This window comes from Somniosus microcephalus, unplaced genomic scaffold (assembly GCF_052327205.1).
Source record: "Somniosus microcephalus isolate GS21.2 unplaced genomic scaffold, FLI_Smic_1.0 unresolved_chr9, whole genome shotgun sequence".
In the NCBI taxonomy this organism is placed as follows: Eukaryota; Metazoa; Chordata; class Chondrichthyes; order Squaliformes; family Somniosidae; genus Somniosus; species Somniosus microcephalus.
In genome coordinates this window covers 33407882-33433652 of record NW_028225187.1, presented here as the reverse complement: position 1 = coordinate 33433652, position 25771 = coordinate 33407882, and the positions used below count along the sequence as shown (strand labels likewise).

The window sequence follows — 25771 nt, the reverse complement described above, 5'->3', positions numbered from 1 at the left end:
AGATTTGAGGTTAGGATCAGATCAGCCATGATCTTATTCAATGATGGAGCAGTCTCGAGGGGCCGATTGGCCTACTCCTGCTCCTATTTCTTATGTTCTTATGTTCTTAAATGTATCCAAAATTGATCACAATACAATGCAAGGTGGGACAGTAAACTGTGAGGAGAACTAAAAGAGTCTGCAGAGGGATGCAGATAGATTAAGTCAGTGGGCATTAAGGTGGCAGACCAAGTATAATGTAGGGAAATGTGAGGTTATTTACTTTGGTAGAAAGAATAGAAAAACAGAATATTTTATTAACGATGAGAAACTTTCAAATGTTGGTGTTCAGAAAGATTTGGGTGTCCACGTGCAAGGAACACAGAGAAGTAGCATAAAGGTACAGCAAGCAATATGTAATGGAAATGGCATGTCGGCCTTTATTGCAAGGCGGGTTGGAGTATAAGAGTAAGGACGTCTTGCTACAATTGTACAGAGCCTTGGTGAGACCACACCTGGAGTACTGTGCACAGTTTTGGTCTCCTTATCTGAGGAAGGATATACTTGCCTTGGAGGCGGTGCAACGAAGGTTCATTAGATTGATTACTGGGATGAGAGGGCTGTCCTATGATGAAGGATTGTTTAGAATGGGCCGATATTTCTGGAGTTTAGAAGAATGAGAGGTGATCTCATTGAAACATACAAGATTCTGAAGGGGATTGACAGGGTAGATGCTGAGAGGATGTTTTGCCTGGCTGGAGTGTCTGGAACTAGGGGGCATAGACTCAGGATAAGGGGTCGGCCATTTAAGACAAAATACGGAGGAAATCTTCACTCTGACGGTTTTGAATCTATGAATTCTCTACCCCAGAGGGCTGCAGATGCTCAGTCGTAGAGTATAATCAAGGCTGAAATAGATACATTTTTGGAATCTAGGACAATCAAGGGATATGGAGATCTGGCGGGAAAGTGGAGTTGAGGTCGATGATCAGCCATGATCTCATGGACAGGCGGAGAAGGCATGAGGGGCCGAATTGCCTAAACCCGCTCCTGTTTATTATGTTATTGTGTTCTTATGTAGGCATGCGTCCCTTCCATGGAGCTAGTACCTTTTCCACCCCGTTCAGATGGTGCCAGGTAGCCAGGCTCCAAAGAGCTAAATTTGAATCCACGACATTATTAATTGATTCACATATTTGGGGGACAAATTTGTACATGGGTGTGACGCAATAAAGGCATTATCGCTCCTGTCATCTGTAATCCGCTCAAGTCTTCAATCAGTTCCATTAACTTGAATAGATTGGAATATCAGACGTGTCGTACAACTGTTCACATTCAAAGGCATTACCATCGCTGAATCCCCCACTATCAACATCCTGGGGGTCACCATTAACCGAAAACTTAACTGGACCAGCCACATAAATACTGTGGCAACAAGAGCAGGTCAGAGGCTAGATATTCTGCTGCGAGTGTCTCAACTCCTGACTCCCCAAAGCCTTTCCACCATCGACAAGGCACAAGTCAGGAGTGTGATGGAATTCTCTCCACTTGCCTGGATGAGTGCAGCTCCAACAACACTCAAGGAGCTCGACACCATCCAAGACAAAGCAACCCCTTTGATTGGCACCCCATCCACCACCTTAAACATTCACTCCCTCCACCACCGGTGTACCATGGCTGCAGTGTGTACCATCTACAAGATGCACTGCAGCAACTCGCCAAGGCTTCTTTGGCAGCACCTCCCAAACCCGCGACCTCTTCCACCTCGAAGGACAAGGGCAGCAGGCGCACGGCAACACCACCACCTCCAAATTCCCCTCCAAGTCACACACCATCCTGACTTAGAAGTATATCGCCGATCATTCAACGTCACTGGTCAAAATCCTGGAACGCCCTCCCTAACAGCTCTGTGGGAGCACCTTCACCACACGGACTGCAGCGGTTCAAGAATGCGGCTCAGCCCCACCTTCTCAAGGGCAACTAGGGATGGGCAATAAATGCTGGCATTGCCAGCGATGCCCTGATCCCATAAATTAATTTTTAAAAATGTGAATCCGCCTGTTTGTTTACAGGCCCGTGTCAAATTTCACCCGCATTGTATCTAATTCAATCGTATGCAGGGTATTATTTTGCATTTTTCATTCCATATTATTTACACCAGTGCATTAATAACTAAAAGCCGATCCAGCTACAAGTATTACAAATTAAGCCATTAAGATATCTGTCACTGTTAGCGTCGCATAGAATCATATTGACCTGGATCTTACGGTCGGCAGCGTAACTACTCCAAACGCAATGCGCACTTAGCTCAATGTGCCAAGCACTTCCTCCGAGCTTTACACGGAAACTACAAAAATTGCCTGAGCAAAATCTGAAAATGCTTCCCTTTCCGGCCGCATATAGCTTTTAGAAATTCTTGGAATTGACAGGCGGTATGTGTCACGCCCTGCGCCTGTTTGCATAAGCTGTTAAAATTGTAATGTTGCTGAGCAATTAGCCCTAATCTTTGGCCAGCAATTAGAATATCCCCATCGGTGCAAATCACCTGTCAAGTCGGAACGGAACAGAGAGCAATTTCGGGATGATGTGCACCTGCATTCGCATGTGGAAATTCCGAACGTGCTGCACATTTCCATGGCAAATTCTGGCCCATTATAATTAACCTTTTTCATTAAAGCAACACTGCACTTACACGTGTTATCAGCGTCTTCGTGACTCGTAACTCCACCTGCAGAGGCTGCCCTACTGTAACATACACAAACATGTTATATTATCCTAAATATAGCCCCAAATTAATGTTTAGTCTCTGCACCATTACCTAAGATGCAATGAACTTGAGTGATTAAAGTATAATTGCATAATTTGCATAAAACTATGAGTATCAAAATAAAGCGTGTCTCATGGTGTTCTCACCTCCCAATATTTTGCCTTCTTAATTGTCCTGCAAGGTAACAATGGGAACATATAAATCACTATGTTAAATTTCGCAATAAAGTGACCCAAACTATCAAAATTTCCACTGTTCAATATTAATACAAGTGAAGTAGATTCAATTGTTTAATATGCACCCTTCCCAGAAGAAATCAAGGAATGGAGACGTGCATACGCACAAAAGGTGCAAGAAAATATGGAATGAGAAAGAAAAAAACAGTTTCCTCTACTTGGTTACCTCAGCAACAACGCGAACTGCTTGCTGTTATAGGTCTAGAAATTCGTCTCTTCCTACCCCAAAATATTGACAGCAAAGTCGGAAGCTATTACCACCTTAAATAGTATTGGGCCTAAATTTGCGTTGGAAGTGTACCTCCAGAGTACGCCTCCGACCCGAAAAATAAATCCAAAAGTACCTGCTGGCTCTCAGGAAGGATATACTTGCCTTGGAGGTGGTGGATCGAAGGTTCACTAGATTGATTCCTGGGATGAGAGGGCTGTCCTATGGTGAGAGATTGTGTAGAATGGGCCTGTACTCTCTGGAGTTTAGAAGAATGAGAGGTGATCTCATTGAAACATTCAAGATACTGAGGGGGATTGACAGGATAGATTCTGAGAGGTTGTTTCCCCTGGCTGGGGAGTCTAGAGCTAGGGGTCATAGTCTCAGGATAATGGGTTGGCCATTTAAGACTGAGATGAGGAGGAATTTCTTCACTCAGAGGGTTGTGAATCTTTGGAATTCTCTGCCCCAGAGGGCTGTGAATGTTGAGTCTTTGAGTATATTCAAGGCTGAGATCGATAGATTTTTGGACTCTAGTGGAATCAAGGGATGTGGAGATTGGGCGGGAAAGTGGAGTAGAGGTCGATGATCAGCCATGATCTTTTTGAATGGGGGAGAAGGCTCTAGGGGCTGTATGGCTTACTCCTGCTCTTACTTATTATGTTCTTCTGTCACGAGCATCGGAGTTGTTGCGTCCTTGGGCTGCATAAAGGCCCACGGATCCCAGTTAGGCAAGCGGTTAGGAAGCATCCCTCGGTACACGTGAGCCAGATCAACACCCCATAATAGACTGATGAACAAGGTCAGAGAATGCGGAGTCAGGGGACAAGCAGCAGACTGGATTGCTGGCTGTCTTCAGGACAGAAAGCTTGGAGCAGGAGTAACGTGTAGCTGCTGAGAATGGCAGGTGCGTCTAGAACGAGGGGTCACAGTCTCAGGATACGGAGTAGGACGTTTAGGACTGAGATGAGGAGAAATTTCTTCACACAGAGGGTGGTGAACCTGTGGAATTCTCTACCACAGAAGGCTGTGGAGGACAAGTCACTGACTCTATTTAAGAAGGAGATAGATAGATTTCTATACACAAAAGGCATCAAGCGGTATGGGAATATGGTATTGAGATAGAGGATCAGCTATGATCATATTGAATGGTGGAGAAGGCTCGAAAGGCTGAATGGCCTACTCCATGTTTCTATGTCTCTATAGAGGCTACGGGATTTTTCCCGTCCACCTGAGAGGGCAGACTTGGTTTAATATCTCATCTGAAAGACGGCACCTCCGACAGTGCAGCACTTCTTCAGCACTGCATGGATTTTTGTGCTCAAGCTTCTGGAGTGGGACTTGAACCCACAAACTTCGGACTCAGGCGAACTGAACCACAGCTGACACTATGAAGGGTAAAGGGTAGCTATTCACAATGGCAAAAGCTGGGTAGTGGTGTTCCACACGGATCAGTGCTGGGACCACTGCTGTTCACAATTTACATTAACGAATTAGACTTTGGAATCAGAAACACAATTTCTAAGTTTGTGGATGACACCAAATTTGGGGGGAAAGTCAATACTGAGGAGGACTGTGATTTCTGTGACTGCAACAAGTTACAGGAGGACATTAAAAAACTTGGAGAATGGGCATGTAATTGGCACATGAATTTCAACACGGAAAAATGTGATGTATTACATTTTGGGAGGGAGGTCACTGATCACTTGGAGGATGTGAGGCTAGGTCATGTAGAGGAATAACGGGAGCTAGGAGTACAAATACACAAATCTGTAAAAGTTGCGACACAGGTTAGCAAGGCAATAAAAAAAGCAACCCAAGCACTACGGTTTATTTCTAGAGGGATAGAATTGAAATGTAGGGAAGTTATGCTAAACCTGTATTGAACATTGGTTAGACCACACTTGGAGTCGTCGTCGTACGTGTCTTCACACTGTTCCCTTTGGGGAACAGTATGAAATGGTGGAAGGATTTATGGCCGCAATTAACGCTCCTTCCATGACCGTAACCATCTTCGTACCAGCCATTAGGGTGGTTAGTCCTATGGCGGGAGGGTTTTACGGGCTCCCACAACCCATATGAGGGGGGGCCACCCACACCCACGGATGCAAGTATCCCACTGGATGTCAACCCAGAATTTAGAGCCGGAGCTCCGACTCCACTTGCCGGGACTGTCTGGAGCGGGGTTTGAAACCCTACACCTTCTGGCCCAGCGGCGGGGATGCTACCGCTACGCCAAAGGCCCACTCCCACTTGGAGTACTGTGTACAGTTCTTTCGCCATATTATAAAAAGGGTATAGAGGCACTGGAGAGGGCGCAGAGAAGATTTACAAGGATGATACCAGAAATGTGAGGGTATACCTATCAGGAAAGGATGAACAGGCTGGGTCTCTTTTCTCTTGAAAAAAGAAGGCTGAGGCGTGACCGAATAAAGATCTTTAAAATTATGAAATGTTTCGATAGAGTGGATATAGAGAGAATGTTTCCACTTGTGGGGAAGAGCATAACTAGAGGCCATCAATATAAGGTAGTCACCAAGAAATCCAATTGGGAAGTCAGGAGACACTTCTTTACCAAAAGAGTGGTGAGAATGTGGAACTCGCTACCACAGGGAGTGGTTGAAGTGAATAGTATAGATGTATTTCAGAGAGGCTGGACAAGCATATGAGGGAGAAGGGAATAGAGGGTTATGCTGATAGAGTTAGGTGAGGAAAGATGGGAGGAGGCTCGAGTGGAGCATAAACGCCGGCATGGACTGGTTGGGCCGAATGGCCTGTTACTTTGCCGTATATCCTATGTAATCATATGTAAAGACATTAGAAGGGAGAATCTCCATAAGCAAATGAGAAATCCCCAAATAAATAAGTAATTTACACAATTCTAATAAAAATAAATATTCTCATGTTCAAAATTAATTAAAAGCTCCAAATTAAGCATTTAAAATAAAAATTGAATTGTACGGAAAATAATTTTAATCCAGGCCAAAATTTAGATGAACTAACTTTAAAGGTTTTTGTATATTTTTATCATTTAGAAAATGTAATTTAACATCTATTTTTACCCTTATGCTGGTAAAAGCAGGCCCAGTGCCTGCTTTTACCAGGCGTCAGTGTTTTCCTGGGCACTCACTGAAGTAGATGAGTCACCTCAGGAGTAGTGACCACCAAATGACAGGGTTTCAGGTCCAAATAGAGAGAGAAAAGGTTTATGCATAGTTGAGTAAGCGGGTTGAGGCAAGGTGGAAAGACAGCTTGACAGACAGGTCTGTAGATCAGCAATGGGATTTTTTTTTAAATTGCAAGGGCATGTAATAAATATCTATCATGTGAAAGAAAAAGAGAGCAATTCTGGACCCCGTATGCGCACAGTTTCTTTTTAATCCCGAGATAGTCAAATCCAAATCTGCTCCAGCAATAGAGTTTTTTTTATGGCGCATGCGATGATCACCTGGACAGGTACCAAATTCCAGTTTACCATGCACGGGCAGCGTTATGCAAAAACCTGGAACTTGTGGGGCCATTCTGGGGGCTTCCCGATGGTGTGTATGCTGTGCATACGCCGTCATCGGCCCCGCAATATCCGGGCCAATATTTTCCAATGATCCGACTAGGCAGAGAAGCCTTTCCAAACCATGCAGTCAGAACTCTTCTACATTTGCCTTACCGTCACCTTTCACAATGTTAATGCTGGACTGGGTTTGCAGGCTGTTTGCAAGGCCCGACCAGTTTTTTGATGATCTTAGTTCACGTGAAAATTTGTACTTTCTTTCCCCCACGATCACTTACTTCTCTTCGCAAGCAAGAACCAGGTCAACGCCACAACCAGTAAAACGATGGTCCCAGCAGCACATCCCAGACCAATGTTGAGCAATAAACTGTTATCTGCATCTATACAGAGATAGAAAGATGGAAGATTGCTAAGATTTAATCAGCACACAAGAAATGTCAGCATTTACTTCCAGCTGAATGTCCAGTGCATAAAAGGGCACTAGATGATATTCTCTGCTTGACTGACTGCTTTGCGTCAGTGACACATTCTACCTCACGCCCGAAATTAAGTTCATTTGACCTGAGTATGATTATATGGGGATGAAATTGAACATGGGCAGAAAATTCAAAGAAAACGTCAGTATGGCACTGTTCGCTTATTTTACGCCCCGTTTGAGATCCAGTTACATTGCGCTCGAAATTCCACTCGGGCGGTGGCGCAGGATCAGCGATATCAGATCGGCCGTCCGTTATATGAAGCTCATGATATTCAATTCCATTGCCGACTGATACCGCCAATATGGCGCCCGTTCTGCGCCAATGCCCGAGTCAAATTTCAAACCCCCATATCCTCACATCTCTCTGTATAGAGGGACTTTTCCTGCTGTCTCCCCTCTAGTATTGTATTTACTACACTTCCTTATAGAACCCTAACTATTGACACTAGTTTGCTTCTATCATGATTTTAAATTTTCATCGAAGCCAACTTCCGTGCTTTCATAATTTAAAAAACATAGGCCCAGAAATTCGGGTCCCCACGGATGAGTACGCACGGGGTACTCACCCGTAGGCCCAATGGAAGTGCCGATTTCGTTCATGCACTGCGCAAGCACGAGAAAACGGAACTTCTGTTCCCTTGAAGGAAGGGGTTCACAGGTGGAATGCGTGCGCCGGAGAGGCAGAGCGTGCGCATCGAACTTACATTTTTTTTTGCAGATTTCTCCGGGAGGGTAAGTCTCCAGAAATTAAACTTTTAAAAGCAGATGCAAAGCCTGATTTTAACAAGGTAAGTGCTGAATGAATTACAATTAAAATATTTTTTAAACAGGTTTATTATTTTTAAATACTTTAAAGAAAGGTAAGTTTATTTTTAGCCCCGTTAGAAAATGTAATTAATTTTTTCAAAAATTAAATTATTGTTTAAAACAGTTATTTTTCTGCCCTCGCAGCGCGTTCCTATGCAGAGCTAGACAGATAGCTAACAACTTGATATCTTCCCATAAAAATCACAAGGCTTGACTTTTCTTGTAAAGCTTTACTGAAAGATTCTTATTGTAAAACTGAAATACAACACAGAAATGGAAGCACACATTAGTATACAAGTGCATAACTGATATGCATACACAAATTTAGGTACGCCTGAGCAACACAGTACATTTGGCATGTAAATTACCAAACACGTGGAAACACAGCTTACTGTGAATACACATTTAGCAAACTGGAAGGCATTCTCTTTAAATTAGCCCTGTACATAGTGCATCAAAATACAGCTACAAGTTAACCAGCTAGACAGAGAGCGAGCACTTCACGGCTAGCTGTGTAAGTTTGCTTACAGTGAAAAGTTACAAACTAAACATTTTCTGCAACATACAGTATACACTAATCATCTATAACATTCTCAAGTACTTACAGGCAAATAATATCCAAGACTCAGGCATGGGAACAATACAACTTCCCGGAGCATGTGCCGCTGTAGGTCTGTAGTTTACTTTACTGCACTTACTGTGCTTTACAGCACTTTACTGCACTTTTACTGCAGTTGCTAGGTACCAAATAGCCACTAGGTGGCAGCACACAATGGGAATCGACCCAACTTACGCAAACCCCTGAATTAACTGGAAAACTAACATAAATTGCCACAGAGAGACAGCACAGTTATTTGATGCAATTTATTGTTATTTTAAAAGTGTGATTTAAAAACAAAATATTTGAAGTTTTAGTGATGTTTTGGTGCTTATAGTATTTATAGGTTTGACAGCTCTTCCTGTCAAACTTATGAATGAAGCATTCCCTGCTACCATTGGGTCTCCATGGCCCACATGATCCCAGGGGACGCATCGAACTAACTCCGCCCCTTGGATATGCGAGCACTGCACGCTGGCAGTTGGAGGAGGCCCAGGATCAGAATCCCACGTTGGCGGTATCAGTCGGCCGGCGCGCTAGGTAAGTGCAGGTCGGGGACTTGCACCCGCGGGAAGCCCCCGACCCGAATTTCTGGGCCATTGTAATTGTAATTTTTATAATGGCCCGCATTTTCCAATCGCAGTGTCCCTGGGATTTTGTGGGCCTTGGGGAGCCAATCACAGAAGGGAATCTCCATTCATACGTTTGACAGGAAGACCTGTCAAATATATGAATGGAGATCAATGAAAAATCATGGCAAAACTTTAAATATATATTTTTTAAAAACACATTTTTAAAATGACTTGAAATTACAATAAATTAAGTATTTTAAACAAAAATTAATTTATTGAGAAAAATAATCCAAGTTCTTTATGGGGCTACAAATAAACTTATCTTTTTTGAAAAGTATTTTAAAATGATAAATCAGTGAAATGTTTTTTTCTTTTTTGAACTCTTATCCTGGTAAAAGCAGGTCTTACTCCTGCAGGTACACAGCGCATACCCACCCGTAGGAATCGGAATATCTGGGCCAATAAAACTAGCCTGTCTATTTGAAGGAATTTTTCATATCTCTATCTCATCATACCAGGCAGCATCACTGTGAATTTGCATTGCGCCTTCTTTAACTTGTCAATGTCATTCAATTTGTGACCTCCTTACTTGGATGGAGACGGCTCAGATACTCCGAGTTAGCCTTCCACGCCCACCAGACCATGCAGAAAATGGAGCATTGCCCAAGTTAAAATGGGCAAGAAATTCGACTGCTGATTTAGACGGGCGGCATATCCGATTCCGCCGCTTTCAGATCTCTGCCCTGGGGAATTTCTCAGCGAATGGATGTTAAATTCGGGAGCTCTCTGGCGTTTCAACGCTTATAAAGAAAGAGCGTTAAATAACGCTTCCAGCTTTTAATTTGTGACCATTATTTTTGGATAACAGGCGGGGGGGGGGGGTGCGGTTCAGCCTCTGCAGACTATGCATAACAAATGGGAACCTTAAGCCAGCAGATAAAAAAACGATCCCCAGTTAACTTTTGCAGCGAAATATGTATATCTCAGTTCGATTTAAAAGGTATTGGTCACCTATATTAACAAGATATGAGCGAAGGAGACAGACATTGAGATACAAGAACACACAACCTCGTTTTGAAATGTGTTGGTCCCTACCTGTCTCCGTAATCGGGACATCTTTACTGAATGGCGAATGCCTCAAATGTCCTGCGACCTTTGTTTGATATCGACAACTGTAATTTCCCTCAGAGCCTTTGCTTCGGGTATTTATGTTGAAGGTCACATTCCGCTCATCACCAGTCACAGTACGAGACTGTACAGGATTTTGTTTCTGATCTTTGTACAAGAGAAATGTACCCCCTCTGGAACGAATGTCACCTTTGCAGGAAATGCCAACATTTTCCCCGTTTGAAACTGCACCGGAATCTGGGTCCATGTAGAAAGTCGGCTGCGGCAGTTCACCTGTATGAAAAATACCGCATGAAATTGTGTGTCAAAAGTCTACTCAATAACATATGAGGCCACTTTTGTGAAAATGGAACAAAATCTGTCGCCTTCATTCCAATGCATACTTCACTTTTTATTACTACTTCAAGAAAAGGACAGATGGGACACAGGGTGAACCAGAATGTGCTGATTTTTTCTATTATGCAAGGTATTTGATTCAGTCTGTTTTTTTCTGCTTTCAATAATGACCTTTGGGTAGCCGCTTACTGAACATCTCCATTCAATCTGCAAAACCCGACCTTCTTTTGGCTCAACGCTTTAAATGACCTCCCATTCCCAGGCCGATGTTCCATTTATCTGATTCTGTTGGAACTCGGATTAATCGGCTTCTGAAAGGTTTTCATGTTTAGTTCATTCAGTACACAGCAAATAAATGTTGTTGGCATCATTGGAGAGAGAATGAGAGAGAGAGCGAGAGGGAGATTTCACTTAGCAACAGCCAGTGTTCAAGATTGATGTTTATTGTATTGCCATAATATAAACATCCAATCACCTAACATTGGGCCAGAAATTCGGGTGCCCACAGGTGAGTATGCGCTGGGTACTCACGCGTAGGTCCAACGAAAGTGCCGGTTTTGTGCATGCACCGGAACCAGAACTTCCATTCCCTTGAAGGAAGGAGTTCGGAGGTCAAACGCATGCGCCAGAGAGGCAGTGCGTATGCCTGGAAATTCCGTTTATTTCCAGGTTTCTCGGGAGGGTAAGTCTCCAGCAGCTACGCTTATAACAAGCAGTCACAAGGCCTGCTTTTAACAAGGTTAAGTGGTGAATTAAGTAAAATTAAAACATTTTTCCACAGGTTTATAATTTCTAAATACTTTAACGAAAGGTAAGTTTATTTTTAGCCCCGTTAAAAACTGCAATTACTTTTTTCTAATATTTAAATTATTGTTTAATATAGTTATTTTATGTAATTTATAGTTATTTTAAAAATGTGATGTTTTTTAAATATTTATTTGAAATTTTAGTTAGGTTTTGTGTCCGATCTCTATTCATAGATTTGACAGGTCTTCCTGTCAAATTTAAGAATACAGATTCCCTGCTACGATTGGCTCTCCATGGCCCATGTGATCCCAGAGGACGTTTCGAACTAACTGTGCCCCTGGGATAAGCAAGGACTGCGCGCCGGCAGCTGTAGGAGGCCCAGGATTGCAATCCCACGCGGGCCCACAGCACAATGGCCGGCGCGCTAGGTGAGTGCAGGTCGGGGGCTTGCACCTGCGGGAAGCCTCCGACCCGAATTTCTGGCATTGCAAACTAATCAATGGGATGTTGATGTACGAGAATTGTAAAGTTGTATGCATGCAAGACGTCTGAAGTACAGTGCAAAGATCAGTAACTACTGAATGTTGATGTATGAGAAATGTCAACTTGTGTGGGTATGAATCGGCTGAAGGAAAATGCATTGACTGGAGGCTACCAAATAAGGCCAGACCACTTCTAATTTGATACAATGAACAGTGTATAAAAAAGGAAGCATGTGTGTTAAATTTTGAGAAAAAGAGAGAAACCTATTTGAGTGCACGCTTACTCTCGGAACTGCTGACAACTCTCTGCTTGTGAACTATGTTACACTCTGAGGAAATTATACTCCATGTTTAGATTGATTTTTAATTTAATGTAGAAAAAAATAAAGTGATAAATAATCATAACACAGAAGCCTTTACTACTCGACTGAAAAACAGAAGACTGTTTAAGAACAGATGCCTGTATACTTTTAATACTTCAGGCTCTCATTTATGTTCCCTGATACCGACAGTGCAAACACTCTCAGTAATCAGAGCATTGATATTAGCATTCCTACACCCTATAATCTCCAGCGTTTCCTAAACGATACTGCCTGGTTAAAAATCACACAGTGAATTGCATTTGTTGCTGGTATTCATTTTTTTGCAAGCATAGTAAAATTTAAACAGGTTCTAAATAACCAACATGCACAGTGGTGCTCGTGGTATCCAGTAGACGGTTTGAAATTGCATATCAGCCTCTCAAAATACGATTACCCTTTTCTCCCAGGTAAAAATAATATTAAGCGTAAAACAGATATGTGGCCAACTTGGGGCAACTCATTGTCACGTCCCATAAGCTGTGCAATTACTGTACTAAAAACAAAGATTCTAGCAAAGTGGCAAAGGCTAAATAGATTGTAAACTGGGTTACAAATTAAAAATGTGGGTTCTGCGCATTTATGTTGTGACAGAGGTAGATCCAGCTAGCCGAAAATTATAAGAATGGGACATTTTTGATCTGTTAGTTAGATAAGCATTTCTTGTGCAGCCGTAAGCCCACAGCCACACCAGCAGCTGCGAGAGCCAAAAGGTGCCATTCCGGGCCTGGGAAGTAAGTCTTATTAATTGCATATCATCTTGAATTTCCTCTTGTCATAGTGAAAGCGGAGGTAGTTGAGGTACTGGATGTGCTAAAAATTGATAAGAAGGTGGCACTAGAATGGCTGGCTGTGCTTAAAGTAGATAAGGCACGAGGACCAGATGGGATGTAGCCTAGGGTGCTGAGGGAAGTAAAGGTGGAAATTGAGGAGGCACTGGCCACAATCTTCCAATCCTCCTTAGCTCCGGGGGTTGTGCCAGAGGACTGGAGAATTAAAAAATCAAATTAAAATGTAAGGATAAATCCAGCAACTACAGGCCAGTAAGTTTAAACTCGGTGGTGGGGAAACTTTTAGAAACGATCATCAGGGACAAAATTAACAGTCATTTGGACAAGTGTGGGTTAACTAAGGCAAGCCAGCATGGATTTGTTAAAGGCAAATCGTGCCTAACTAATTTGATTGTGATTTTGATGAAGTAACAGAGAGGGTTGATTTGGGCAATGCGGTGGATGTAGTGGACATGGACGTACAAAAGGCGCTGGTTAAAGTGACAAATAAGAGGCTTGCCAACAAAGTTGAAGCCCATGGAATATAAGGGACAGTGGCAGCATGGACACGAAGTTGGCTAAGTGAAAGGAAACAGAGAGTAGTGGTGAACAGTTGTCTGCGGGATGGAGGGAGGTATATATTGCTGTTCACGAGGTTATTGCTGCAAGGACCACAGCTTTTCTTGATTTATATTGATGACTAGGACTTGTGTACAGGGCGCAATTTCAAAATTTGCAGATGACACAAAACTTGGATATATAGTGAACAGTGAGGAGGATAGTGATAAACTTCAAGAGGACAAAGACAGGCTGGTGGAATGGACGGTCACGTGGCAGATGAAATTTAACGCAGCAAATTGTGAACTGATACATTTTGGTGTGAATAACAAGGAGAGGCAATTTAAATTAAAGGGTACAGTTCTAAAGAGGGCTCAGGAACAGAGAGACCCGGGGGTCTATGTGCATTCATCATTGAAGGAGGCAGGTCAGAAACATAGAAACATAGAAGATAGGAGCAGGAGTAGGCCATTCAGCCCCTCGAGCCTGCTCCTCCATTCAATGAGATCATGGCTGATCATCCAAATTCAGTACCCTGTCCCTGCTTTCTTCCCATATCCCTTGATCCCTTTAGCCTTAAGAAATATATCCAACTCCTTCTTGAATATATTTAATGAATTGACCTCTACTGCCTTCTGTGGTAGAGAATTCCACAGGTTCACCACTCTCTGGGTGAAGAAATTCCTCCTCATTTCTGTCCTAAATGGCCTACCCCTTATTCTTAGACTGTGACCCCTGGTTCTGGACTCCCCCGCCATCGGGAACATCCTTCCTGCATCTAGTCTGTCTAGTCCTGCTGGAATTTTATAAGTTTCAATGAGATCCCCTCTCATGCTTCTAAACTCCAGCGAGTACAAGCTCAATTGTCCCAATCTCTCCTCATACGTCATTCCTGCCATCCCAGGTATCAGCTAAACTCCTTCCATGGCAAGAACATCCTTCCTCAGATAAGGCGACCAAAACTGCATACAATACTCAAGGTGCGGTCTCACGAAGGCCCTGAACAGTTGCAGCAAGATATCCTTGTTCCTGTACTCAAACCCTCTCGCTACAAAGGCCAACATATCATTTGCCTTCTTAACCACCTGCTGCACCTGCATGCTTACCTTCAGCGACTGGTGCACAAGGACACCCAGGCCTCGTCGATCTTCCCCTTCTCCCAATCTATTGCCATTCAGATAAGAATCTGCCTTCCTGTTTTTGCCACCAAAGTGGATAACCTCACATTTATCCACGTTATATTGCATCTGCCATGCTTTTGCCCAATCACCCAACCTGTCCAAATCATACTGGAGTTTCTCTGTATCCTCCTCACAGCACACACGCCCACCCAGCTCTGTGTCATCTGCAAATTTGGAGATATTACATCTAGTTCCCTCGTCTAGATCATTAATATATATTGTGAATAGCAGGAGCCCTGGGACCGATCCCTGCGGTAGCCCACTCGTCACTGCCTGCCACTTGGAAAAAGACCCGTTTGTTCCAACTCTTTGCTATCTGTCGGGCAACCAGTTCTCTATCCAAGTCAATACCTTGCCCCCAATCCCATGTGCCTTAACTTACAAGCTAATCTCTTATGCGGGACCTTATCGAAAGCCTTCTGAAAGCCCAAATACACGACATCCACTGGTTCTCCCTTATTTATATTACCAGTTACACCCTCAAAACATTCCAGTAGATTAGTCTAGCACGATTTACCTTTTGTAAATCCATGTTGACTTTGTCGGATCCTGTCACTGTTTTCCAAGTGCTCTGCTATTACATCTTTTATAATGGACTCCAGCATTTTCCCTACTACCGATGTCAGGTAATTCCCCATTTTCTCTCTACCATCTTTTCTGAATAATGGGGTAACATTAGCTACCCTCCAATCCATGGCTACTATTCCAGATTCCATCGAATGTTGGAAGATGATCTGCAATGCATCTATTATTTCTAGGGCCACTTCCTTATGTACCCTAGGATGTAGATTATCAGGTTGAGAAAGCATTTAAAAAGGCTTACGAATTCTGAGCTTTATCAGGAGAGGCATAAGAGTACAAAAGTAAACAAATTATGATGAACCATTAAAAAACACAGTTACGGCCTCAATTCGAGTATTGTGTCCACATCTGGGCCCCGCACTTTGGGAAGGATGTGAAGATATTAGAGAGGGCGCAGGAAAAATTTACAACAATAGTTCAAAGGATGAGGGAATTCAATTACGTGGATAGACTGGAGAAGCTGGGGTTGTTCTCCATAGAGAAGGGAAGTTTGAGAGGAGATTTGATAGTGGTGTTCAAAATCACGAGGGGTCCAGACAGAGTAGATAGAGAGAAACTGTTCCCATTGGTGGAATGCTCGAGAACCAGAATTAAGGTGATTGGCAGAGGAACCGGAGGCGAAATGAGGGAAAGCTTTTTTTTACGCCACGGCTGGTTAAGATCTGAAAAGCACTGCCTGAAAGGGTGGAGGAAGCAGACTCAAAATGGCTTTCAAAATGACGTGGCTTTCAAAATGGAATTGGATAAGTAACTGAAGGAAAAAAGATGGCAGGGCTATGGGGAAAGGGCGGGGTGAGTGGGAATAGATGAAATGCTCTTTCAGAGAGCCGACAGGGGCTCGACGGGCCGAATGACCTCCTTCTGTGCTGTAATCATTCTAAGGTTCTACTGTGAAATAATATAACCTTGTAGAAAAGTTATATAAAATGATGTTAATAGTGCATGTACTAAACTTGTTAATAGAAAAAAAAATCGTGTGTGAATTACAAACGGAGTTATTGTCGCCGGACAACCCTTTGTTGTGACGGTAACCATTAAGAAATCCACTCACACCATGTAAAGTGGTTGGGTTTGAAATCGAACACCCAAGATCCAATGTAACTGCAGCCCAAGTGTCCTTCTGTTCCACTGGATCGTTTCATTGCTGAGTAAGCACAAATTGTTCTAATCCCATTGGGAGAATAGGTTCTGTTAACATACCTCGAATAATTAACTGAACAGGGTTGCTCGGTTGTGAAGATCTCCATTGTCCATTCTCCGAGTGTAGACATTCACATGTGTAAATGTCATCAAAGCCATGATCTGCGGTGAAATCAAATGAGGTATAACATTGTCCTTTAGCAGCAACATGTTCCGTGAATAAACCTTGCCTTTGGTAATAACAGTTCATTGTGAGGGGACACTGACAGCGACAAGTCATAGTTATTTTCTCTCCGTATACAATGACTTCATATGGTGGATTCACAGAGAAGATTGGCTTCGGTAAATCATCTGAGGAAAGCGCAGTCAAAAGAGTTTAAACACCGAAAAGCTTCAATCAATTAACATCGATATTATCATTGTAATAAGCTAAGTTCAATCTGTCCTTTACCAGTGTATGCCCCTCGAACAGAAATGATAAAAGTTTCAGGAGATAGCGAGCTCTCCGCTTTCTAGATCATTGGAATTAATGAGCAATTTTTTAATTACTGTAACAGTGACATGATGTTTGAAACAACATAACAAGAAAATGCAACTGCAGTCATTTTAAAAACTGGTAAATTAGGTGGATTAGCGCCTCCCGTTATCACCCACAGGGGCAGACCAGGCTGTTTTTACTGCACCCCGCTCCCCGGTGGTCTAGCAGGGCCCCGATACCTGCGGCGCTAGGTTCCACCCTATTAATCAGGGGAGGAATCCTGCAATGAGGCAGCGGTATGCTCCAACGCATGTGGCGCTGTTGCACGTAGCCCCCCGATCTTCAGTTATGGTGCCCCAAGAAGGAGGTGGGGCACTTCCAGTCACTCTCCACATTCTGCTTGGGACACTACTAATGAATTTCTGGCGGGGGGGGTGCTAACATTTATGGGGCGCTACAATCAGTGCCGGTGACTTTGACATCCCAAAATGGTCGCCAACAAATTGATCCACCCAATTACTGAACATCAGGCGCTGCGTATAACGGGCGGCCGATCCGATGCTGCCCATTTTGCGCCCCGCCCAAGACAAATATCTAGACCATAATAATAGTGATGGACAGTGATAATAAGTAAAATTTTACAAAATGCGTACAAGCCGTAATTGCCTTTCAAGTAAGTGCAATTTTTTTTGGAATATCAGAATTTAAGAAACAATTGCGGGAAGTTGCACAATAATTCCTGCAATAGATCAATGCGCCCTGGAGTTAAATGAAATCCCAACTATCAAATATTAATTTCAGCTAACTGATGGCTATATTAATGAATTGACTATTCATTTTAATGTCGCATACTTACATATTATTTTCTGTCCGAACAACGTCTGGAAATGAACTGAAAGAGAAAAAAATGGATCAATGAAAAGTTTTGCCCATCAATAGCCTGTGGACCTGTCGCATTAACCAACAGCTCCCAGAGCTCGCATGTTATCACTTCCGAAATTGCCATCAGACTTTCTACCCCAGATATATGTGTACCTTTATAATTCAGTACAGGTAAGGTACAAAATTACAATTGACTCTAAATTATCAAACATAACAAGCATAATTATATTACTACACAATTAAACAGAACGTATACACCGAGAAAAACATTTTGAAATGTCACTTTGTGTTGCGTAGTGGATATAAATGTTAATACATTTTGGTCTAGACTATTAGAAAGAAGGAAGGAAAGAAAGAAAGAAAGAAAGAAAGAAAAAATCAGACGGAAGGAAAGAAAGAAAGAAAGATCATAAAAACATAAGAAAATAAGAAATAGGAGCAGGAGTCGGCCAATTGGCCCCTCGAGCCAGCTCCGCCATTTAATAAGATCATGGCTGATCCAATCTTGCCCTCAACAACACTTCACCGCTCTCTCCCCATACCCCTTGGCTCCCCTGTAGTTCAAATGTCTGTCAATCTCCGCCTTGAATATATTCAATGACTCCGCTTCCACAGCTCCCTGGGGTAGAGAATTCCAAAGATTCACGACCCTCTGAGAATAAATTCCTCCTCATCTCCATCTTAAATGGGCGACCACTTATTCTGAAACTATGCACCTAGTTCTAGATACCCCCATTAGAGGAAACATCCTCTCAGCATCCAACCTGTCAATCCCCCTCAGAATCTTATATGTTTCAATAAGATCACCTCTCATTCTTCTTAACTCCAACGTGTATAGGCCCAACCTGCTCAAACATTTGTCAAGAGAGAGAAGGAAATAAAGTAAGAAAGAAAGAAAGAAAGAAAGAAAGAAAGAAACAGAGTTAAAGTTTTAGGCATATAAATGTAATGAGAACTAGCAGATATTAGAGATGAAGAGTGTTAAGTCTGTGTGTCCCAGTTATGCTTATTATAAATCACTGGACACAGAGCACAAGAATAACTTTTAACAGGTCTTTACTATTCAGAGGTCAGGGCTGAACTGCCCAGCAAATCCCTACACAACGTTTATATACCGGTGTGGTCACCACCGGTATTACAGTATACAGCATCCAAGAGAATGTAGTACATCGCTTAAGGTAGTTCTCTTAAGGTGGAACAGGTTACATACACCACAATCCTCTCTTTTTAGCTTAACAGTTATATCCCCATTTAACATAACATAATAACATATAGACATATATATATACAACTTCATGCAAAACAGTTCAAAGATTCAATCTCTGAGGAGGCCTCCTGATTCGAGTTGGATAACGCCTTTCAGGGGTCTCTGATTTTCGTTGCTGGGGTGACTCATCTAGTTGCTCTCTTATGGATTGGACATCATCCTCAGGTACATTCACTTCTGAGGTAGATGCTTCAGGTTCACTAACTTCTTCCATGGTTGTCTCTGCCGTAACCCTGGGTTCGACACTTGTTCTCGATTCTACCAGTTGGTCAGCATGACGCCGTATTACATTTTCACCAATATCTACCGTGTACATCAGGGGTCCTTGTCTGGCCCGAATTGTTCCAGATTGCCATTTCTCGTATTTATAGTCCCGGGCTAACACTGGTTGTCCTATTTCGAAACTCCGAGTGGTCTTGTTATTTATATGCTGGAACTGTTTGTTTTCAACTTCCCTCCGCACATTTGGTTTTAACAAGTCCAACCTGGACCGCAACCTCCTGTTATAGAACATCATGGCAGGACTTTGGTTTGTCACTGCATGAGTGGCGTTTCGATATGCCAGTAGGAATTTGTCCACCTTGTGTTGTAGTGGAATCTGATCTTCGTTCATGGCCTTTATTGCTTTTTTGAACGTTTGTACAAATCTCTCAGCCAACCCGTTTGTAGCCGGATGATATGGGGCAGAGGTATAATGTTTCACCCCATTCTTCTTCATGAATTTCTGGAATTCTTCTGACACGAACTGCGGTCCGTTGTCTGATCATATTTGTTCTGGCAATCCATTTCTGGCAAATATCGTTCTTAGCACCACGATCGTCTTTTCCGAGGTAGTGGTAGTCATCTTAATCACTTCTGGCCATTTAGAATGTGCGTCCACCGCAATTAAAAACAAGGAGTCCATGAATGGACCAGCAAAGTCAATATGTAACCATTGCCATGGGGTTGAAGGCCATTCCCATGGATGCAGCGGTGCAATCGGAGGTGCATTTTGCACTTTTTGGCACCCTGAGCAGCTTTTCGTCAGATCCTCTATCTGTTGTTCGATACCCGGCCACCACACATAAGCCCTTGCAAGGCTTATCATCTTGACTCCCCCCAGATGACTTTCATGCAGTTCCTTTAGAACTCTCTCTCTTAACTTAGGCGGAATAATCACCCTTGTTCCATACATCAATGTTCCTTGACAGACGGACAGCTGTTCTCGTCTTGCTGAGAATGCCGGTAACAGTGGATCACCATGTGCTGGCCATCCCTTCACTGTCACTTCGTAGGCCCGGGACAGTGTCGGGTCATTCCTGGTTTCTCTTTCAATACTTGCATTGGTGACTGGTAAACATTCGATGAAGGTTGAGTGAAATAACTCAACAGGGCAGAGTCAACCATCGGTGCCTTCTCCTCTGTAGGTAGTGGCAGGCGCGACAGCCCATCAGCATTACCATGCTGCTTTGTACCTTTGAATTCGATCTGATATTGATGTGCCCCTAGGAAAGGGACCATCTCTGGAGTCTCTGTGCTGTCATCACCGAAACACCCTTCTTAGGGTTAAAAATGGATACCAACGGCTGGTGGTCTGTCAGAAGCGTAAATTTTTGGCCCTGCAGGTAATGATTAAACTTCTTTACTCCCCACACAAGGCTGAGAGCCTCCCTATCTATCTGAGCATAGTTGCGCTCAGCGGAGGTCAATGATCTGGATGTGAACGCAACTGGCCTCTCCAGGCCATTTGGCAACTTGTGTGAGAGTACTGCCCCAATACCATATGGAGAAGCATCACAAGCCAAACGAATAGGCAGCGTTGGGTTGAAGTGAGCCAACACTTCCTCTGAGGTGATCAATGCCTTGCATTTGAGAAAGGCCCTCTTACAGTCCTCGCTCCACTTCCATGGTACTCCCTTCTGCAAAAGAGCATTCAGCGGGTGCAGCACCGTGGATAAATTTGGCAGAAACTTATGGTAATAGTTAATCAACCCTAGGAACGACCTCAACTGGGATACATTATCCGGAGCGGGAGCCTTCAAAGCAGCTTCGATCTTGTCAGGAGAATTATGAAGCCCCTCCTGGTCAATGACATGACCACAGTACGAGATCCACTTCTGAAAGAACTCACATTTCTGGCGATTAATTCGAAGTCCATTTTCTTTCAATCTGGTGAGCACCAGTTCCAAATTTGCAAGGTTTTCCTCGTCATCATCTCCTGTAATCAGAATATCGTCCAGGTAACATTGTGTGCCTGGAATTCCCTGTAATACCTGCTCCATGGCCCTCTGCCAAATTGCTGGAGCCGATGCCACTCCAAAAACCAGTCCATTATACCGGTACAAGCCTCTTTGCGTGTTGATCGTGAGATACTGGCGTGACTCTTCCTCAACTTCCATCTGTAAGTACGCCTGCGCCAGGTCTATCTTGGTGAAGTGTTTCCCGCCAGACAATGAAGCGACGATATCCTCAATCCGCGGAAACGGATACTGCACCGTGTGAAGCACCGGATTAACAGTGATCTTGAAATCTCCACAGATGCGAACCTTCCACGGTTCCCCTGGCTTGTTGCTCGATGAACACTTCATGATGGGAACAATGGGCGTGGCCCACTCACTCCAGTCTACCTTAGACAGTACTCCTGAATGTTCTAGCCCTTCCAGCTCAGCTTCCACAGCAGGTCGTATCGCACAAGGTACCGGTCTGGCTTTGAAAAATTTCGGGTTTACATGTTCTTCAACCTTGTTGTTTGCCTTAATTCCTCTCAGTGTTCCCAGTCCCTGTTGGAACACCTCTTTAGCATCGACCAATATTCTGGACAATCGTTTAGGTTTGACATCTTTTTTACCGGAATCTACCATTAGTGCTTTTAAGGAATGCCAGTCCATATTTATTTTCCTAATCCACTCCCGTCCCAGTAGTGGTGGACCTCCCTCAGGTAGCACATATAAGTCCATTCCTCAGCTTCCTTTGCCCTTGAGGACCACCTTTACCTCTATCTTCCAAATGGGGTATACTCTTTGCCCCGTGTATGTTTTCAATACAATCTCCTTATCCCGTAGGGGAATATGTGGGAATAACCTTTTGTAATCTTGCTTATTCATAACCGTCAATGCCGATCCAGTGTCCAATTCCATCTTCACTTGGACTCCTGCTATCTGAAGTGTGACCCAGATTGTTTGTAGGTCTGCGTCATTACCAACATTGTGTACTCTTAGACTACCCAGTTCATTACTGCTGGAGTCTGAATTTGACTTCTGTTCGTTCGAACTGTTCTCTGTCACCTTGTGTACCTTTCTGTACTTTTCCTGCGGTGACTTTTTGTTGCTGGTCTTCTTTCCTGACCGGCATGCTTTAGCTATGTGACCAAGCCTGCCACATTTTCTGCATTCCTGATTTTTGAACCAGCACTGGTTCTGATCGTGCGTTGTCTTTCCACAACGATAACATTTTACTCTACCCAAGACCATTTGATTGGTGCTGAGTTCCGGTGACCATAGCTGCATTTCTGCAGTGCCTCTCGCTGCGGCTTCGTGCGATGCTGCAATAGTGACAGCTTTATCAAGCGTAAGATCATTCTCCTCAAGCAGTCGCTTTTGTGTTCCTTCTTTTAACAATCCACACACAAATTTATCCTTCAGCGCATCTGCTAGTCCTGTTCCAAACTGACAGTACTTTGATAGCTTACGCAGTTCAATTAAAAATTCAGCGTTGCTTTCGTCTTTCAGCTGCGTTCTTCTGTAAAATTTAAATCGTTCCGCTATCATCAGCGGCGTGGGGTTTAAATGATTTTTCAGGACAGTAACAATATTCGCAAAAGTCTGATCCGCTGGTTTATCTGGTGATAGAAGGTGCTTCAATAGCCCGTATGTCTTCGCACCCATTGAGCTTAATAAGGTTAGTGCTTTCTCATCATCTGGTACCTTATTTGCTTTACAATATACTTCCATGCGTTCTACATACGTGGTCCAATCTTCGATATCGCTATCAAAGGTATTAATGTTCCCATGTTTAGGCATCCTTGCAAGCTTTTAAATTTTTCTTTTTCTCAAAATGGTGGCTTCCCGCGCTTGTCTTCTTCCCCCGCCTACTAAAATGGCGGCTTCCCGCGCTTGGCTGTCTTTCCCGCGCTCGTCTTCTTCCCCCGCCGACTACAATGGTGGACTCCCGCGTTTGCCTTCCTCCCCCGCTGGCTGCAATGGCGATTGTCGTGCTGCTGCCGTTCTCGCCTCCCCAGCGGTTCTCAATTCCCCGACGCTGCTTTTACTCCCCCGCGGTTCCCGTGGGCATTCACGCTTCCCCTGCTGTTGCGCCTCTCAGCCCCGCATGCAGCCCGGTCCTTTACACCGGCTGCGTTTGAGTTCTCCGCGGCTCTCGTGCCTTAAGCTGCCACAGTCGCTGTGCCTCTTGGCCTCGATTGCAGCCCGGCCCTTTTCACCGGCTGTGGTCGAGTTCTCCACCCTTTTTCCTCCATTTTCCCTCCCCCACTCCAGTCAACGTGGCCGATGTTCTGCTCGTGTCGCTGATCGGCTTACCCACCACCGTGGTAGAAGGGATGATCACTGCCTGTCACTGATGGAGGGCTTCTTGATCAGAATTTTTCTTTTTAACCCGGGTTCTCGATGCCTCCCGTGCGATGGTGCTCAGCAGGATGATGAGGGCGGATGCTTCTTCTCGACGCCCATTCTGAGGACGAAGCTGCCTTGGATGTAAAACTGCTGCAGGGTAAGATCGGACTCATCGCCACTGTTAAGTCTGTGTGTCCCAGTTATGCTTATTATAAATCACTGGACACAGACCACAAGAATAACTTTTAACAGGTCTTTACTATTTGGAGGTCAGGGCTGAACTGCCCAGCAAATCCCTACACAACGTTTATATACCTGTGTGGTCACCACCGGTATTACAGTATACAGCAGCCAAGAGAAAGTAGTACATCTCTTAAGGTAGTTCTCTTAAGGTGGAACAGGTTACATACACCACAAAGAGCATTGATAATAAATATCCGGCCCCCTTGGGAGTCTAACTACCTTCCGTCTGCCAAATTGCCGATCCAGGACAAGCCTCTGCACTTTGAACAGGGCAAGCCTCTGAACCACATGAATCCCTGGAATACATGGTCCTCCTTGCATTTCGTAGTGGAGAGGCCCAGGATCGCAATCCTCAGCACCTACAGAGCCAACAGGTTAATGCGTAGATTTATCCTGATCGGAGACATCCGCACGCATGAACCCTCCGATCGGAAATTCAGGGCCAATGTGTCTTTGACTTATGTTTATAACAGCCTCACATACCTTCTCCTTTCATCCTTTAATAGGCTTTTAGAATGTACGATAAGATTGTTCAGATCATGAGAAACATCTGTGTGATTTTGTTTAAGCTGCTAGAGCACATCATCCAGTTTGCATCCTGTGAATTGCTATTTCATGTATTTAAAATGTCAATGAAATGTCGAATATGATCAAATATGCATATTAGAAAAAAACAGCTGCATGCTGAACCCTGTGTCGGCAGTTCCTCAATTCAAGCATTTTGCGGAACTCTCTATTTGAACTTTTCATTGACGTAAAGATCTTCGAGTAGTTAATGTTACCAGACAGTACACCCATGCCCACTGATCCCAAGAACAACTGAGAGAGGAAACATGTTCTAATTAGATTCGTGCACACTGTGCGGATCCTTCCAAAATACCGAGATATTGTGTTTTGGTAATTGCCTTTGTCATTGGTTTGGGGATAACGGATATGATGTGAATGTTGCTGCAGTAACCGAGATTGCAACACAGACGTCACGTTAGCTGAAGTCACTAATTAGGGCACTGGGTTAACATTAGTCAAGTTGTCACGAAAAGGAACGTATAACTTCCCGTATTCGTTATGTTGGATTGGGGTAGGGATTAGGGAGGGCAGAGTATCCGAAAGTGGAGAGAGCGAAGGAGGCAGAACAACAGGAGGGCGCGGTCATGGAGGGAGAGCGAGAAAAGTAAAAGGGGAGAGAAAGTGGAAAAAGAAATGAATGGCTCGGGTCCGGACTGCCAGTCAATGTGCTCACGGGAATAGACACAGGGGGACAACCTGTGGAATAGTGCAAAAGGTGATAGATGCACATATCGATATAGACACAGAGCAATAAATAAACAGAGAGAAAGGGAGAGAGAAAGAGAGATAGAAAGAGAGACAGATAGAGAGATTGAAAGAAAGAAAGATTGAAAGATAGATTGAAAGAAAGAAAGATTGAAAGAAAAACTGAAAGAAGGATTGAAAGAAAGAAAGATTGAAAGAAAGAGATAGAAAGCAATAAAGAATGGTAGACAGAAAATAAGAAAGAAAGAAATAGGAAAGAGAGTGAGAAAGAACGAAAGAAATATAGAAAGTTTGAAAGAAAGTAAGATTGAAAGATAGAAGAGACAGAAAGAAAAAAGAATGGTCGAAAGAAAGTAAATAAGAAAGAAAGAGAGATAGTAAGAAAGAAAAAACAAAGAGATAGTAAGGCAAGTAGGTAAAACAAAACACTGTGAATGCTGGAATCCTGAAATACAAACAGGAAATTCAGGAAACACTCAGCAGGTCAGGCAGTATCTGTGGAGAGTGAAACAGAGTTAACGATTCATGTTGGTAAATGTAATGAGAACTAGAAGATATTGGAGATGAAGTGCTATTAAAATAAGTGCAGGAACTGGGAACCACTCCCAGAAACCTCTTTTTCACACTTCCGCCATCAGACCCTCAC

The 25771-nt window shown here is 43.5% G+C and overlaps 1 protein-coding gene across 1 annotated transcript in view; it reads right to left on the bottom strand.

Moving 5' to 3' along the window:
• Positions 1-24349, bottom strand: part of LOC147085045 (low affinity immunoglobulin gamma Fc region receptor II-like) — a 31519-nt gene extending 7170 nt beyond the window's left edge. Inside the window, exons 1-7 of the mRNA XM_085979408.1 lie at positions 24337-24349; positions 16497-16787; positions 12703-12716; positions 10249-10540; positions 6977-7078; positions 2893-2920; positions 2672-2724 (exon numbers count right to left, since the gene is read on the bottom strand). Of these exons, the coding sequence (XP_085835534.1) occupies positions 2672-2724; positions 2893-2920; positions 6977-7078; positions 10249-10540; positions 12703-12716; positions 16497-16787; positions 24337-24349 (793 nt within the window). The remainder of the gene's footprint in view (positions 1-2671; positions 2725-2892; positions 2921-6976; positions 7079-10248; positions 10541-12702; positions 12717-16496; positions 16788-24336) is intronic.
• Between the last annotated feature and the right edge of the window lie 1422 nt (positions 24350-25771).